Source organism: Triplophysa rosa, linkage group LG9 (assembly GCF_024868665.1).
Source record: "Triplophysa rosa linkage group LG9, Trosa_1v2, whole genome shotgun sequence".
NCBI lineage: Eukaryota > Metazoa > Chordata > Actinopteri > Cypriniformes > Nemacheilidae > Triplophysa > Triplophysa rosa.
The window spans coordinates 12,520,655-12,539,212 of record NC_079898.1 but is presented as its reverse complement, the minus strand read 5'-3'; the positions used below and the strand labels follow the sequence as shown (position 1 = coordinate 12,539,212).

At 38.4% G+C, this 18,558-nt stretch overlaps 2 protein-coding genes across 3 annotated transcripts; one reads left to right on the top strand and one right to left on the bottom strand.

The window, feature by feature from the left end:
- The first annotated feature begins 25 nt into the window (after positions 1-25).
- Positions 26-6,992, top strand: prepl (prolyl endopeptidase like). Of its 2 annotated transcripts, XM_057342908.1 has the most exons (14): positions 26-294; positions 448-576; positions 671-737; positions 883-1,095; positions 1,192-1,318; positions 1,407-1,623; positions 1,715-1,906; positions 2,437-2,643; positions 2,817-2,992; positions 3,096-3,312; positions 3,395-3,544; positions 3,622-3,748; positions 5,784-5,866; positions 6,762-6,992. In XM_057342908.1, the coding sequence occupies exons 1-14, from the start codon at positions 184-186 to the stop codon at positions 6,861-6,863; spliced, it is 2,118 nt and encodes a 705-aa protein (XP_057198891.1). In that variant the 5' UTR covers positions 26-183; the 3' UTR covers positions 6,864-6,992. The 2 variants fall into 2 exon arrangements, with proteins under 2 accessions (XP_057198891.1, XP_057198892.1); XM_057342909.1 differs by lacking the exon at positions 3,622-3,748 and having other exon boundaries at positions 6,762-6,875.
- Positions 6,901-15,982, bottom strand: slc3a1 (solute carrier family 3 member 1). Its single transcript, XM_057342910.1, has 10 exons — positions 15,474-15,982; positions 12,978-13,157; positions 12,650-12,792; positions 12,309-12,434; positions 10,827-10,946; positions 9,859-9,983; positions 9,576-9,777; positions 9,136-9,312; positions 7,510-7,635; positions 6,901-7,433 (listed from the first exon to the last, which is right to left on the bottom strand). Exons 1-10 carry the CDS (start codon positions 15,865-15,867, stop codon positions 7,008-7,010), a joined length of 2,019 nt encoding a protein of 672 aa, XP_057198893.1. The 5' UTR covers positions 15,868-15,982; the 3' UTR covers positions 6,901-7,007.
- Positions 15,983-18,558: the final 2,576 nt, after the last annotated feature.

Sequence of the window (18,558 nt, the reverse complement as noted above, 5' to 3'; positions counted from 1 at the left end):
TGTCATATTCTTGCGCCACTGTAAATAACGTACCGCAATTTTTTTGAATAAACACATGGACGGTTGGTAGTGTGATTTTAAAATGGATATTTACACAGAGTGATGATGTGAATGTGTAATATATTTCTAAATGTAAAGAGAGATTTTATGAATAAATGGGACAGTGACATCCTGCTGTATTAAATGAGTCTGATCCGCTCCACTTGTATGCTGTTGCGATCAGTCTCGAGCTGTATACATCGAACGAACCATAAGAACTCGTGTTTTCCGTCTACATTACGTCTTTACACTGGGGTAAGATCAACTTTATAATAGTGACACTAAACACACATTTAGTATTGGGAGTACACGACACATAAATAACAAAGATTAAAAATAAAAGTTTAGACACAGACAGCATGTCCTCTACATTAATATAACCGATGTTAATGGAATTCTGTTTTTTAGGATACTTCAAAGACAACGATAGAGCAGTCCAAAGCTCAACTTAGTAAATTCAGTGGTGAAGAGAAGCATTTTAAAAGAAGATTGCTTTCAGTTCATCAGAGGTTTGCTGATGTACCAGAGAATGTAACGGTAAGTGTAATATTTCAAATATATGACAATTGGTATAAATGTTATAAACCAATTTTAAAAAACTGAGTCATCATTTTCTCAACATCGTCTCAAGTTCCAGGGACAAAATCACATATACCTTGAAGATGGCCAGAGCATCAACAGAGCAGCCCTGGCACATGGTAAATACTGCAGTCTTTAGAAAACATTTACATCATGGTCTCTGTTAAAACAACATGAATAAACATGTATACACAAAATGGTGTATTTAGTTTTCAGAGGTTGAGTTCCAAGTAGAAACAAACAATGTGATGTAAATACACACAGATGAACAGGAGATGGTGGAGGTGTTCTGTGCTGACTGGGGAGGAGATGGATATAAAACTATCCAGAGGATCAGACTGTCTCCCTCAGAGAACAAGCTGGCAGCCACTGTGAAGAAAGACCATCATGAGGAGACCCGATTTGTGTTGGTTCATCTAGAAGGAATCAGCCTTCCACAGAAAGCCCTGTTGGTTTTAGACAATGTCCTCAGCTTTGGTTAGTTTTACTTTAATAGATGCAAAAGACATCGAAGACATGCCCTGTTTGTTATTTAACCAAGATTGTTATTTTTCGTTCAAACATCTCTTGCAGAATGGGCCACAGATGATGTCCTGTTCTACAGCACACAGGAGACTCTTCAGAGCCTGCAGGTTTTCCGTCTTCATCTCAGGGATAATGCTGTCCAAACCGACCTTGTTTACGAAGAAAAAGATCCAGAGTAGGACCAGAGTGTGTTTAAGTCCTAACCATTGTGGTTAAGTGCTGTGTTTTTCCCAAATTGATGTGGTATTGTATCCTCTCCGCAGGTTTTTTGTGGAAGTCAGTCGTTCCAGAGACCAGAGACTGGTCACAATTAACTGTAACAGTAAGAACAGTTCAGAAGTTTGGTTTATTGACAGCAGAGCTCCATTCTCATGTCCCACCCTCATCCAATCCCGTCAACCTGGTCTGATGTACCATGTGGAGCACTCGGAAGACCATCTGTTTATTCTTGCCAACACTGGACAAGGCCAGGAGTATCAGGTAATACCACATCAATCATTTTGCTGTGACTTCAGCAGAGCCAAACTGAATGTTAATTTCTGTCCAATTGTCTCATTTTGTCTTTCACAAGCTATTAATGACACATTTGGCTTTTCCGTCCATACCACACTGGATGCCAATGTTCACACCTGTTCCAGGAACAGTCATTAAAGATATGGAGCTGCTTCAGGATCACTCTGTGTTTACACTGAAGGATTCACAATGCAGGCTTCAGATTCAGATTCTTACCTCAAAAGAGCCCTATGAGTTGAAAACATTGCAGGTGTGAACAACAGTCACATTCAATCTCAGAACATCTAAAATGAATTAACTGGATCAATTTTACATTTACTCCTTTTATTAATTCTTGCGTAGTGACACTGTGACGTAGTGACATTAACATGTGTTAAAAACAACTGACATTTCCTGCAAAATCTGACCCAACAGATAAATTATTAGAATAAGCTTACTATTGTGAATTTGGTCAAGGAAACCAAACTCACATTTATGTATTCATGTACTTGTGTATTTTACAAAATCGTTTCAAGTGGCAGCTTTAATATTTATATTATTTTATATTAAAATAAAGAAAAAATCAATTCAGGTGGTTTAAAACATTCAGGTGATTAACTTTAAATGTTGCTGTTTTTAAAAATAGCAGTTTTTATATCTGAAATGATTAGAAATTAGGGATATAATACATTAAATAACTTATTAGGAAGTAAAATGAAATGTCAATATATGCTGTAAATATTACATTTAAAACTTTAAAATACACATTTAGTTTTAGTAATGTTTCTATTTTCATTTCAGTTTCCCCACTGGGCTTGTGATCTATCACCAGAGCGTGTAGGGAGCGAGAAGGGAAGGTCATTTGGTTTCCTCCTCTCCTCCCCAGTGCACTCACCAGTACGCCACCTCTGTTCCCCGAGAACAGGACAACTATCTGTAACGGAGGAAGACACCCAGTATAACTCTCTTCCAGAATGTCACACAACACGCCTGCAGGCGGCCAGTCAGGTGTGAGGCATTTATTGCAAAATTTGTTTATCAGAGTTTACCAGGAGCATTATAACATATGACCGCATATTTTTACATTTCAACATGCAACACACTTACCGTGATGTAAATAAATAATAAAGTCCTACTATGACTTCTTTAATATGCCGCATTGTCTCAATGTCTGTTTTCAGGATGGAACAATGGTGCCGTTGACTCTCTTTCACATGCCAGCATTACTTCAGCTGAGTAAATCTCCATTGCTTTTGCATGTATATGGAGCATATGGGATGGATCTCAACATGGCCTTCAGTCCTGAGAAGAGACTGCTGCTGGAGGATGGCTGGGCTCTGACGTACTGCCACGTCAGGTGCTAAACTAAAACTCCATTCACCTTTTCTATCTATGCTGAAGAATAGAGGCAGCATTTTCAGTCTCTGAATGCATCCTGATGAGTGTTGTTATCTGTCTAGGGGCGGTGGTGAACGTGGTCTAGCGTGGCATAGGTCAGGTTCTTTGCTGCAGAAACAGAGAGGAGTGGAAGATCTTGCTTCCTGCATTCAGACTCTTCACCACTTGGGTGTGTCTCAGCCTGTGCTGACCGCCCTCACGGCTCGCAGTGCTGGAGCTGTCCTAGCGGGGGCGCTGTGCAACCAAAACCCTCAGCTTCTCCGAGCTGTTATTCTACAGGTGAACCTTTAATGCATCATTAAGTACTCCCTAAACCTACTCCTTAATTTGTGAGATTATATGAAGTTGCGATTCTTGGCAGGCGCCTTTTCTAGATGTACTGGGCACTATGCAAGACCCATTCCTTCCACTTACTATAGAAGAGAGGGGGGAGTGGGGAGACCCCCTTGTGAGCTCCGAACACAGGGACAACATTGCTTCCTACTGCCCTTGTCACAACATTAAACCTCAGGTATCACTTTAGCCTCATTGACATAATTATGTGTTTTGTAAATTAAGCGGTGTATAAAAGTTGTATTTCATTTCCAGTTTTACCCGTCCATACTGATCACCGCATACTCGGAAGACCGTAGAGTACCTTTATCGGGGGTGCTGAACTATGTGGAAAGATTGAAGAAAGCAATCCAGATGTATAATGATAGAGACTGTGCTAACAGTGAGTCTATATGTATTTCATTTAGCATCCTTACTCTTTTGTATCCACTTAAAGAGCGGTATGCGCCATGCGGTATGAGCCATGCTCTAACCACTGAGTTGTGGATGTCAATAGTGCCCCATTACCGTTTGATTTCCCACATTTAAAATATATTCTTTTGTGAAATTGAAATTTATACAGTTTTATAACCACTTGAGGCCTGGATAAGTAAATGATGACAGAATTTTCTTTTTTGGGTGAACTATCACTTTAACCTTGGCAAAATCACTGTAACACTCAGCCTATACAATAATGCAAAAATACAATAATGTGTAATATTTTAACTATTAATAAACTAAGAAGGGAGATGTGTGAAGTAGGCCTAAAGTATAATGGAGATGAATTTAGAAGGTCACCGGTCGAAATCCCAGCTCTCAACTCAAACCCTGGATTAAGAGAAGCACGTGTACTCTCCCCTCAGGAGAGGAAAGCACTGATCTGGAAACGGGTGATTTGATTCCTCTCCGTATCAACCTGAGGTCACCTTGTGTGTGAGCTTGTCTGCGAGATACGCTGTCAGCACATCTTAGTCCAGAATCCCTCTCCTTCTGTGCATCATTAATTATAACTTTATTATACACACATACATAGAGACACCTCAGCTACCACACCACACAACAGAAGAAAAAAAGAAAGACTGCCTCTAATCTCTCTCTTTTCTCCCCATGAGATAAACTGCTGATCACGCATGCTGCCAGCTCGGACGATTAACATGTTTATGAGATAGTGTATCAGGCAGGGAGATAAGGAACAATACACCAGGCTGTGCCAAGGTCAGGAGACGGCTTGTGAAACATGCAGAGAGGAGAAGAAGAGGAATAGGCAGATACACCAGCGGCCGTGCTGCAGATAAGAGGCATATGACAGAGTTTGAAGGATTAGGCGTGTGATTTTTGCACTCGGCTTCACTTCAGAGAGATCTCATCACCATGGGGAAATAAGCCAGTCAGGCACAAGAGTGGGCCAAGTCTACCTACTGAACATGGCAGCTTCTCATCGTTCGTTTCAAGAGTGCTGGATATTCTCAAGTGTTACGATGGAGAGCCATTGAACCAGATTACGCTAACAAAAATCACATTTGTCATCAAGATCCGTTTTTGAAATTCGAATTTTTTATTAAAAGTAAAAAATCTGTTAAAAAATATCTTTTATATATATTATATTTATAAAACGGTCAGTTCTGGTCCTTGATTCTGATTGGCTGAGCGGAGTTCTAAGCCGTTATAAAATACCTCAATATATAACGGCTGACCGCACCACATAGCCTAAATATCATTTTATTTACTTTATTTTATGAAACCTTGCTAAGCATATGGAATAACCGTTTTATATAAACAATAAGCCCCGTGAAGCAGTGGGTTACAGTGCATTTTATAACAGCTACGGGGTTTTAGGCACTCTGCTTCGCGTCGTGCCACAACGCCCTTAGCTGTTATAAAATGCACTGTAACCCACTGCTTCTTGGGGCTTATTGCTTTAAACTTTGTTCGCCCCTTCATCCTCTTCAGTCTTATGAGCAAAATAGAGTGGGCGAGTATAGTAACCAACTTAAAAGTGTACACTATGTTGAAGTAAAGACAGGTCTAGTTCCAACACATTAACTATGGACACATCCCACCTGATCTCACGAGGTGGCTAATTTGCATGTTGTAAATCGTAAAAAAGCATACGATTATATATAGCAATAGAATAGAATATAGCAATACTGATGCCCCACCTCTAACCCCGCCCCTAAACCTAACGTCAGTGGCCTGAAAGCAAATCGTACTACAATGTACAAATGAGATTGTACATATTCAAAGCCACTTTGTAAAATAGTTACGTTTTTGCAGTGAGATTGTGTTGACATCCCAAGTCTGACGATAAAAAAGCAACACAAAGATTTAAAATATTTGTTGTTTCTTCATTCAAGCATAAAAACAATAAAATACATAGTTTTTTTTTAGAGATCTGTTCCTGTTTTATAACGCAAACTTGTGCACTATTTTACAACCAGCACATGTCCCAGCTGTCATTCTGGACGTCCGGCCAGGTGCCGATCACTTTGGACCTGAGGATTTTCACCTGTCCTTGAATGAGGTGCATCATAATATTCACCTTATCAGATTGTGTTATTCAAACTTTAAGTTAACACTTGCTGGATATTACAATGCTTTAGATTAACTGTCAAGCTTGTGATAATATGAGCAAGTTTTTTCTTGATCATAATTTTTTGCTGTAGATAAATCACAGTTTGGTGTTACATATTAACTTGTACTGTAGGGATTTCATTGAAGTCGTCTCTGGTTAGAAAGCTGTTCAGAGGAAACAGTTTAGTCGTTTACCATTTTATGTCATGGTGGATTTCAGAGGGTTATATAGTTATCATATACACTGCCCGTTCCAAAAAAGTCACTCAAATATTTCGTTGGACCGCCTTTAGCTTTGATTACGGCACGTTTCAATAAGCTTCTGCCATGTCCAGAATGTTCATTTTCTTCCCATCCAGAGTTCCATTAATTTTTCGCCAAGATCTTGTATTGATGATGTGAGAGTCGGACCGCTGCGCAAAGTCTTCACCAGCACATCCCAAAGATTCTCAATGGGGTTAATGTCTGGACTCTGTGGTGGCCAATCCATGTGTGAAAATGAAGTCTCATGCTCCCTGAACCACTCTTTCACAATTTGAGCCTGATGAATCCTGGCATTGTCATCTTGGAATATGCCCGTGCCATCAGGGAAGAAAGAACTCATTAATGGAATAACCTGGTCATTCAGTATATTCAGGTAGTCGGCTGACCTCATTCTTTGGGCACATAATGTTGCTGAACCTAGACCTCCAATCCAATGGGAGGCTCTTACCTACAGTATTTGGTTAGTTAAATTCAGGTGGTGACTTTGTTTTTGGACGGGCAGTGTATTTCTGTATATGCAAAGTTCATTTTTTCTGTAATACTTATAGTACGTGTTACCCTCTTTTTCTCTTTTCTCACAGAATGCCCGACAGTTGGCTTTTCTGTACACAGAACTTGGACTAGACCACAGAAAAACTCAACAGAGACAAAAGAGAAGGACAAATAAACACCAAGTCCCATAAACTCCAAAAGTCTTTGTGTGTATGAAAAAAACAAACATTGATTTTGTTATAGACACTTGTTTATTTAATAGAATAAAATGAAACATACAAGAAACTAATAAAAACTAATGTCTTCTACTAGAAGCCTCATACTAGAATGTTTCCTCAGCACTTGTACAAAATATCTAGTGCAGGAAAGTAGCAGGCTTTCTCTGAGACATAACACTCAGATGCATGATTCGAATGAAATCTCTTATTGGTGGAATATTGCAGGAGCAATCCCTGCCCTTTAGATGTTGGAATTCTAGATTTAGAAAAAGTCTTCTGGTTTATTGGTGTGGTACTCAAATGCACAGTAAGGACATCTGGAAGCTCACTAACTGATAACAGGTCCGTTTCAGTATCCTCGCCAAAATTTAGTACCACCAGGAAGGCATTCTGTTTCCCGTCCATTTCGCGCAAATAGGCGAATACGTTAGTATCGCTCCTGACGTAGCAGAACCAGCCTCGGCTCAGGGCGAGCTCAGCTCCTCTCAGCAGGCTCAGGGTTCGATACTGAGAAATGATGGAATTGGAATCGGCTTGCTGAGCCTAGAGAAAAAAATTGGATTTTTGAATAAAACAACAACACGTAGTTTCTCGTCTCAGCATTCTGGGAAATACATACCTCCACGTTAACAGTGTCATAGTCTGGAGCTATATCAAGCCATGTGCCGGTTTCATTGTCACTAAAGCCAGCGTTGATCTTATCGCTCCACTGCATTGGCGTTCGCTGTGGGTCCCGACTGTTGTTCTAAATATTTAAAACATAAGTACAAATGCCTGCATGTTGCAGTTACTGGTAACACTTTATTTGAAGGGGTGTTCTTCATAAGACTGACGTGACACCTTCATAATCATGACATGACTCATGTCATGAATATAAAGGAGATTTTATGCATGTTTATGACAACTGTCATTAAGTGTCATTCGCTGATTTATGTCATTTTTAATGCAAAGATGACATTGTTTGAGTTGTCTTTATGACAACTTGACATAAAGCAATACATCATAACCTGGCAGTGTCTTTGTCATGACAACTTGACATTACCAAGACAACATAACCTGTCATAAACATGTTAATTCGTACCACTGTAGTTGAGGTCACGAAAAGTATTTCATGACACTGTTATAAAACTATTTGACAGAGTATTAACACTTAATGTTATTTTAATGCAACATCCTCCATCCCATATGACATACGTATGTCGTTTGTCCCTTCCTCAAATACGACAAACATTGACTAAATTAGCGCCATTCCCGGCAGTACGCAAGATTATCGCCTACCGTCATTAAAAATGTACATTTTGGGGTATTATTTTGCAATAATAGCATGTGTTGTGGTTTTATTTTAATTTCAAAATGTTGTGATAACTATATTTACATTACACATACACAGATGTTCAGGCCTTTTGAGCAAGTAACACAACACATTATTAAATAACAGCACGATACAGATACAAAGCACTTAAAATGTTTAAAACGTATGTTTAAAACGTACAAATATTCCAAGTGTACCGAGGTGAAACCATTGATTTATATGATGAACAGACGCGAAAGCGATCCCCATCTGCTGTCTTCCGGTTTCTGCTGCGTTTCCAAATTTTCAAATCTGGCGCCAAGTTACGTTAGCCTTAATAGTTAAATATCATTGGCTGTCTCATGACAGACAGCGCCATTGCGTCAGCGTTGAGTGTGAAATGCTATTGGCTCTCGTTACCGATTACATCATACTAATGTTCCGGCTTGTTTACAGATGTGTTGATGTTTGTAAAATAATAATAATATTAAAAAAGATGCGTTGATGTCCGTTCCCGGAGTTCCTTGAACTAAGTTATTGTATGGCTTCCAAAGGTCTGAGGTTTGCAAAGCGACTTGTTTGTAATACGTTTATACTGTTTTGTTCATTTTATGGAATAATACATGTTACTTTAATTTTACTTGTGTGTTGTGTTTAATGGTTGACAAGTGGTTAGGTTTAGGGTAAGGGGTGGGATAGGGGTTAGGTCTGCTTAAAATATATTTGAATCTTTGACATTGGTAATGTCAAGTTATCATAACAAACAATGTCTTCTTTGCATTAAAATTGACACAAATCAGCGAATGACACTTAATGACAGTTGTCATAAACATGCATAAATCTTCTTCATGTCATGATTATGAAGGTGTCATGTCAGTCTTATGAACACCCCTTCAAGTAAAGTGTTACCCAGTTACTTTTTAAAACATTCAAAAATCATTGACTTTCACTTACTGGATTGAACTTTCCGAAAGGATCCTGAATGACAGATACATTAACATTCACCATTCCTATCTCTTCTCCGTAGTAGGTCGTAGGAGTACCAGGAAGTGTTAACAACATCATGTTTATAGCACGCACGTATTCCCTACCAGCACTTGTGGCTATGCGTGGCTTGTCGTGATTTCCCACCTATGTACACAGACAAGTGGATTTATTTACCATAGGGTATTGTACAGTAGTGCAAGATGTCATTTTAGCATGGAACAAACTTTGAATTTATGGTTTATACTGAAGACTGAAGTTCAATACAAAAAACATTCCAGCTTAATATGCAGCGACATTTCGTTGGTTTGGGTTTCTGACATTTTGTGTTATAACCAATGGCACAGAAATTGCAAACTTCAGATACAAATGTAGGCAATGCAACTCTCAGAGAACACGCTGTCTCTTACCACCCAGTTTGGCCATTTTCCCTCTGGCATGTTTTTCATCCAAACGTCAACCAGTTCTTTGGCTCTATTTCCCGACAGGGCGTCAGGAAGATCCAGCAAATAGAAATTGAAAGGAAAGTCGCTTTCCGTGGCATAACTTGTGCCGTAGTACCTCATGGTTTTTTCGATTTCCTCGTAGTCATAACTCTCTATCACCATAAATCTGAGAAAATACAAAGCAGGCATTTATAAAAAAGCAAAGCAGAGATATTTGGGAAGAAGTAGAGGCTCTTATTCAGGGTACCTGTGGCGACCGGGCTCTCTGCTGTAGATGTCCATCTCTACCCTCCAGTTAGTCAGAATCTCGTGCAGCCCCAGCTGTGAGTAGGTGTAGTCATGAAACAACTCGAACTCTGTGTCCACAGTCGACTGAAGAACATCAAAGAGAGAGGGGAAATAATGTCACATTAGACAAAAAATGGTTACGTCGCTAGAATTCATGAGGCCTGGGACAAAACTGTAAGGTTGAGCCCACATTCACTTGGTCTAAAAAGCATTTAGTTCTCAGTTTTTTTATGTTTCATTAAAGTGATAGTTTACCCAAAAGTGAAAATTCTGTCATCATTTACTCACCCTCTTGTTATTTCAAACCTGTATGACTGTCTTTCTTCCACAAAAGAAGATATTTTGAAGAAAGTTGGTAACCAAGCAGCAGTGGCACCCATTCACTTCTATTGTATGGACACAAAACCAATGCAAGTGAATGGGGGGCAGTTAACAACATTCTTCAAAATATCTTCTTTTGTGTTCTGCGGGAGAAAGAAAGTCATACTGGTTTGAAATTACAAGAGGGTGAGTAAATGATGACATAATTTTCACTTTTGGGTGAACTATCACTTTAAGCACCAGAATAATTTATTTTAAATCCAGAACAATCCTCTAAATTGGAGCTAACAATTTCAGCAACAACTGAAAGAAAAGCCATTGAAAGCCAATCCACGCCAAGGCCTTGTATAGTTCTTCAGTGGCTTTGTAATCGTCTGAAGGAATAAACTGGCTTGACATGGAGGTAAATCCAGAGAAATATGCACCAGTAATCCTCAAATGACATTGTGAGAACAAGTTTTGACAATAGAACAACCCTTGAACACATTCTAAGTATAATTTGTCTGAAATTCTTTAATTAAGATTCATAGTAAAAATCCAAGTTTTGCTTGATATTCAGAGGTTAGGTTGATATAATGACTTAGCAGAGAACATTGCTTGACTAACCGGATCTTGGTCAGGATCAACCTGGGGTTCGTTTCTTAAATGTTTGGCTTCAAGCATGTGTTTCACAGCGTCCATGCGGAACCCATCCACCCCCTTCTGTAGCCAGAAATGGATTATGTCCTATTACAGAGACAGAAACCAAAGATCAATGAGGGTCAACGTTTGTAGTAGTGAAACATGATATTGCAAATATATTCAAAGGTCTGGATGAATGGCCTTTTTGTTGAAGAGCTTGAAGTCTAATATTTCTTTATGAGGTCAAACATGAGGGTGAAAATATTTGAAGTCTTGCCTTTTTTATAGTACTAAACTAACTACATTTACATTACATTTAGTCATTTAGCAGACGCTTTTATCCAAAGCAACTTACAAATGAGGTAAACAATGGAACCAATTGGAACAACATAAGGACAACAAAAAGCACAAGTGCAATAAAACTGGTCTCACAAAGCCTACCATACAGAGCTAAGTTATTTTGTTTTTATTTATTTTTTTATAGAAAGAGTAGAAAAGAGACAGAAGTCAGAACTGATCGGTCAGGTGCTGACGGAAGAGATGTGTTTTCATCCGATTCTTAAAGATGGCCACAGTACAATACAACTACAATATTGTTCCACACACCCAAACACAACAGTCAACACGACACAACAAGAGTGATATTTTAATATTCCACTGGTTAGACGATGTCTTGTGTAAACATACAGTTAACTAGTTTGAGAGTTTACTCTTATTAACAATATCAGAATGAGAGGCTAAAACTGATTTGTTGTAAATTTTTATCAGTATTTAAAGTGATAATTCACCCAATAATGAAAATCTGCTCATCTTCTTGTCATTTCAAACCTGTATGACTTTCTTTTTTCCCCAGCAGAACACAAAACAAGATATTTTGAAGAATGTCGTTAACTGGCCCCCATTCACTTGCAAGGTTTTGTGTCCATACAATAGGAGTGAATGGGGGCCAGCGCTGTTCGGTTATCAACATTCTTTTAAATATCTTCTATTGTGCTCTGAAGAAGAAAGAAAGTCAAACCGGTTTCAAATGACAAGAGGGTGAGTAAATGATGACAGAATTTTCATTTTTGGGTGAACTATCCCTATAATTTGTTATTATGACTAGCAGCTGCCATCTCTTTTATTTCCAGTCTCTAAGTGTGTTTTAATGGGTGGTGTCTTCACGCTCAGGTGGGTTACTGCCTGGATACATATCAGACTCATTCAGCCACACCGTTTTCCCACACATCCTTTGTTGATTTCCACCATCACAACAGTGTTCAAACATTCTTAAAATAAAAATAGATTCTGATTGTATGCGCTGCATTCAAAGCTGTTGTAAGATGACTAAAACACACCTGTATTCTGTATTATTGTCATATGTTGGCTAGCAACCACAACAGGCCGATACATTACATCACATTTCTAAAAGCCTCTTTCAATGCTGTATTGTAAATTTCATAGTCTCCAGATGTTTACATTTCTTACCGTCATCTCCTGTATGACGAGGGGGTTACGGAAGTTGAGATCTGGCTGTTCCTTGAGGAACTGATGGAAATAGCACTGCTTTCTCGTTTCGTCGTATTCCCAAGTGGAATTCCCAAATACGCTTACCTAACAAATCCAACAATGTCAAACACATCTTTACAGTACATGCAGTTAAGGTTTACTGCACATTCACAATAATTTCAGTTATTTCAGTTTTAATGATAATATGTGTCCACGTGTCCATCCAAATAATTTTTTTATTCAATATCAATGATAATTCTGTATGTGTAGTAAATAAACTGATTGACACGGTACAACACCTAATGATGTATAATTCATACCCAGTTGTTAGGAGGTTTATCTTCCGTGCAGTTCACCCAGATATAGTAGTCCTTATAGGGCTCAGTGCCATTTCGGCTGAGTTGGAACCAGATGTGTTCGTCACTGGTATGATTAGGTATATAGTCCATGATCAGCTTCAGACCTGGAACACAGAAAGAAGTTAAAGCTGTTGACCTGCACGATGACCTGACCTTGTATGTTAACAAGTTTTAGTAGTTACTTATTAAATCCTTGCGTTACTTATGAAGACCATAACATGAGCCTGATACTGTTTAACTTTGTTGGCACTCATCTACAATGTAACTGATGTTTCATGATCCGATATACCTTTGTCGTGCATGCTTGCCAAGAGGTCATCAAAGTCTTGCATGGTTCCAAAGAGAGGGTCAATTTGCCTGAAGTCCTCCACATCATACCCAAAGTCCCTCATGGGAGATTTGTAAAAAGGACTGATCCAGATCGCTTTAATGTTCAGGTAGTCGAAATGACTCAGCTTCTCCTTGATTCCTGAGGTCAAGCATTTATTCAATTATAGAACTGACATCCAAACATGTTCAATGTGTACAAATATGTTTGGCATCTTTATCATTTTCATGCCAAGGATCATGTGCAAAATAAGCTGGTGTCGTACCACCCTGTGAATGATTCTTCTGAGCATGTTTTTTTAGAAGAGAAACTGTTATAATGACTCTCTAATGTACTGCTGTAAAATCTGTTTAGTACTTTATGGCATGAGCAGAGCAGATGTAATTGTGAGCATTACATAAGGGCAGTTAAACAACTCCTTACTCTGGTATGAACCGAATATGGGGCCATATATAGCCATTAGGAGGGACAAATATCTTTACAGTATGTTCCTGTCCAAGAGATTAAAGGTGGGGTGTCACAGTGGTTCATGCATTCTGGCTTCTTTACACTGTTAAACGTGCTGGCTTCTCATGCTTGACGTATTCAACTTTTCAAAAAACGAGTTGGACGTATGACGTAGTATTTCTGTGCTCGATACACTCCCCCGGCGTTCATATAGGTTTCGGAAAGTTTTTTTCGAACATGAAATTCCCTTACATAACAACCTTTCTTACTCCCTTACTGGACAAATCTCCCGGGAAAAGCATGCCCACGCGTCAACCAGGGAGAGCGGGAGAAGGAGCATGCGCAAACGTCAACCAGCTGGAGCAAGAGAGAGATATTATGTTACATAAACAGCGGATATAACGCTGGATAGTGAAGGGATCATGCAACGATGTATTGCGTGCTCGTGCTTTAGTCCCGCCCTCCCTGAACGCGTTCATGGCTCACCTGTTTTCGGAAATAATCGTACAGCTGTATCTGTCTTTTGTAAATGTAATCAAACTAAATACTCTTCGAAGATACGAAGTATGCAGTACTACTCTATAGGTACTCGAGATTAATATGAGATTGGCAGAAACTGCGCATGTTACGTCCGCTTTAAGGTGTTAGTTGACCCAAATATGAAAATTCTGCCCTCATTTACTCACCCTCATGTCATTTCAAACCTGTATAACTTTTATTCTTCTGCAAAACACAAAAGAAGATATTTTGAAGAATGTTGGTAAACGAAAAGCAGCGGCACCCATTCACTTCTATTGTATGGACACAAAACCAATGCAAGTGAATTAACAACATTCTTCAAAATATTTTTTTGTGTTCTGCCAAGGAAAGAAAGTCATACAGGTTTTAAATGACAGAATTTTCATTTTTGGGTGAACTATCACTTTTATATATTGTTTAAAGCGCCAGATTACTTCTTTAATACATGTGCGTTAGCTCCAAATTTTATACATAATGTAAAAATAGTAGGTTCTTCACTAATGTAAAATTTTGACTTCATATTTTCATATTTTTATTTATAAATTGTATAATATTTATATGCTAATAAAATGAAATGTTTATAAAAATATTGTTAGTCTACAGTCAAAACATGTTTGCATAAAAAATAAGCAAACATAAATTAGTGAGCAGTGCACACTAACATGTTTTGAGGTCATTCATAATACAAAATACAGGTGCTGGTCATGTAATTAGAATATCATCAAAAAGTTGATTTATTTCACTAATTCCATTCAAAAAGTGACCAACTTTATGGAGATGCAGATTTCATTTTCCAACAGGACTTGGCACCTGCACACAGTGCCAAAGCTACCAGTACCTGGTTTAAGGACCATGGTATCCCTGTTCTTAATTGGCCAGCAAACTCGCCTGACCTTAACCCCATAGAAAATCTATGGGGTATTGTGAAGAGGAAGATGCGATATGCCAGACCCAACAATGCAGAAGAGCTGAAGGCCACTATCAGAGCAACCTGGCCTCTCATAACACCTGAGCAGTGCCACAGACTGATCTACTCCATGCCACGCCGCATTGCTGCAGTAATTCAGGCAAAAGGAGCCCCAACTAAGTATTGAGTGCTGTACATGCTCATACTTTTCATGCTCATACTTTTCATGTTCATACTTTTCAGTTGGCCAAGATTTCTAAAAATCCTTTCTTTGTATTGGTCTTAAGTAATATTCTAATTTTCTGAGATACTGAATTTGGGATTTTCATTAGTTGTCAGTTATAATCATCAAATTAAAAGAAATAAACATTTGAAATATATCAGTCTGTGTGTAATGAATGAATATAATATACAAGTTTCACTTTTTGAATGGAATTTGTTAAATAAATCATCTTTTTGATGATATTCTAATTATATGACCAGCACCTGTATACACAAAGTAACAACAATACAAAGTTTCAGCATTTCATCTCATTTCTCCAACATCCACCTGCAGTCTCTCTCCAAAGCAGGTCAAATCTTACCTTTCAGATCTCCAACACCATCAGCATTTGAATCTTTGAATGATCTTGGATAGACCTGATAGACTGGAGACACCTGCCACCAGCTCAAGCATCGAGGTGAAAGCGCCACGATCGCAATGGTCACGCCGATTAGGACCAGAGTGCATACGATGATCAGCCAGAACAAAATCTCTCGAGGAACTCTGTAGCGAGCTTGTTTGGAGTATAGCATCAGAACCTCTTTGGGCATTCCAGCATAAGGCTTGATCTGAGTGTACGCCACCTCCTCTTGCCCGGTGAAGGAGACGATGGCGGGCTCAGAGTGCGGTCTATCTTCATCCTCTTGAAAGGCTGCGTTCTGGACACCGTCTTCTAGCTCCAGTGCGTCAATGTTCGTGATTTTGGTTAAACTCATTTTGCAGTTATAGACTGCTGATGGTCACCCAGAGCACAGGATGAACTGTGAGAGGCAAACAGCAGGAGTCCTGTTTAGAGGCATTCACAAGTTCATAGTACACAAAAGCCGTTCACTCTCCATCTTTGACACACACACAATAAAACCCCTCCCAGAGGAATGCGGCAGCTCTGAGAGTAGAGATTACCAGCCTCAATCACACACTACCTTTGCTACATATTACTGAAAAGTCAAATAGCTCTTCGACTATGATGTGACCAATTGAATTAAGGAAAAGGGTTAGTACAGGATTTGTACATTTTTCTGAATATCTAATTCTGTCTATGTAACCAAAACATTCATTTTAAAAACTAAATTTCTTTACAAATAGATAAACTTTATAAGCAAACTCCGCTTCGTCTCTCTTTGACTCAACTATTTGGCAGATTGTAGACTACAATTTAGTACATCTACTGTATGTGTAGTCTTTCAGGAGAATTTCATTGCTTTACACAATTCATTTATTGTTATAGATACAGCACATTTTTCATACTCTAGATGGATCTTTACAGAAAAATAGCATAGTGTTACTTATACAATAAATAAATATCACGAGCGGATCCACACAAAACTGTTTATTGATCTGGCAAGCTGTAATCTGATTGGCTCTTAACACAACCTCTGCTAGCAAAGGAACAAAAGTTCACAAGGAAAACAAAGCACTTGGCTGTTTTAGGAATTAATAATTAGCATCAATTTCATATCTACATTTTCAAGTTTATATTCACAGTTCTTGGCTGAAATACACTCTCTTAAAAAAGGTGATAACAAAGTTTTTTTTTACAAAAGAACTGTGAAAATACTTTTTGAACAGTTTTTCCAACAAAAGCCCTTTTGTGAAACAGATGTTAAAGGGATACTCCACACAAAAAATGAACATTTTGTCATTAATTACTAGTTGTTCCAAATCTGTATACATTTTTTGGTCCGATGAACACAAGGAAAGATATTTGTAAGAATGTTAGCAACTGACAGTTCTGGGGCATCATTGACTACCATAGTAGAAAAAAAAAATAATGGTAGTCAAAAGTGCCCCAGAATTCCTCAAAATATCTTATTTTTACTATTCTTTCTTTCTTTATAAAGCACTTTCACATAACACTCAGTTGATCCAAAGTGCTGTACAATACAGCTAAAAATAAACACAATTAAAAACACAATAGTCTCGAACAGACATTGGTAAATTGTTCCAGAAACTAGGACCAGCAACAGTGAAGGCTTGATCACCTCTACAGTGGAACCTTGATCTAGGAACAGAGACCAAGATTACTAGATCTCAGGGGCCTATTTGGTCTGTGACGAGATCGCTTCAGAGAGATATAATGGTGCTTGATTATGCAGAGATTTAAAACAAAGGTTAATATTTTAAAAACAATTCTAGATTTGATTGGTAACCTGTTTAATGAAATAAAGGTAGGCGAGATTGAACCTCCATCTGCCTGTCAGCAACCTAGCAGCATTCTGGACCACCTGTAAACACATTACAGAAGACTGATTTATACCATAGTAAATTGAATTACAGTAATCTAAGCGAGATGAGACAAACAAGTGAATGATCTGTTCAAACTGTTTGTTAGAAAGAAGAGATTTGATTTTTGATAAACGGCGTAAGTGGAAGAAGCTTGATTTTACCACTGCACTAATTTGTTTCTCAAAACCAAGGTTGCAATTGACAAGAACACCAAGATTTTTAGCACAAGATGTAAAATAAGAGGAGAGATGGCCAAATTGAGGGGCATAGTCTTCATATGACTTTACACTAAACAAAATGATTTCAGTTTTATTTTCATTAAGCACTAAGAAATTCTGCATTAACCATATTTGTAATTCATTCAAACAATGCAGCAGAGGTCCTAAGGATTCCTTGCTTTTATGTTGCAAGGGGAAATAAAGCCGAGTATCATCTGCGTATAGGTGGAAAGACAATCTGTACTTCTCGAAAATAGCACCCACCGCAAGCATAAATATGGAAAATAAAACAGGGGCGAGGATTGAGCCCTGAGGCACCCCACAAGCAAGTGGGTATGAGGATGAACTGTGTTGGCCAATAGACACAAAAACTCCTATTTGTTAAAAAAGATTGAAACCATTTCAACACCGTGCCCCGTAACCCCACACAACTCTCCAGCCTAGAAATCAGGATTTTGTGGTCAACCATGTCAAATGCAGAGCTTAAGTCTAAGAGCACCAAAGCCACAGCATTCCCTTTATATGTTTCTAATAGAATATCATTTACAACTTTTAAAAGTGCAGTTTCCGTGCAGTATATATGTGATTGCAACAGTCAACACAATTTTCTCAAGAATCTTAAGAGAGAAATGGCAGGAAGCTACTATGGTAGTCAATGGTCTCCCAGAATCGTCAGTTACAAACATTCTCCCAAACATAGTTTTTGTGTTTAACAAAACAAAGAAATTTATATAGATTTGGAACAACTTGAGGGTGAGCAATTCATGACAGAATTTAAATTTTTGGGCGGAGTATCCCTTTGAAAGGTCTAAAAATGGTCAATGTAAAGCACCCTTATTTTTAAGAATGTAAGCTGTAACGCAGACCAGAATTTATTCCTGTATATAAACCATTCCCACTGTAACTGAACAAAAGACCAAAGACTTCCTTTTCTTTTATCTTTATCTTTATTGTTCTGCTCAA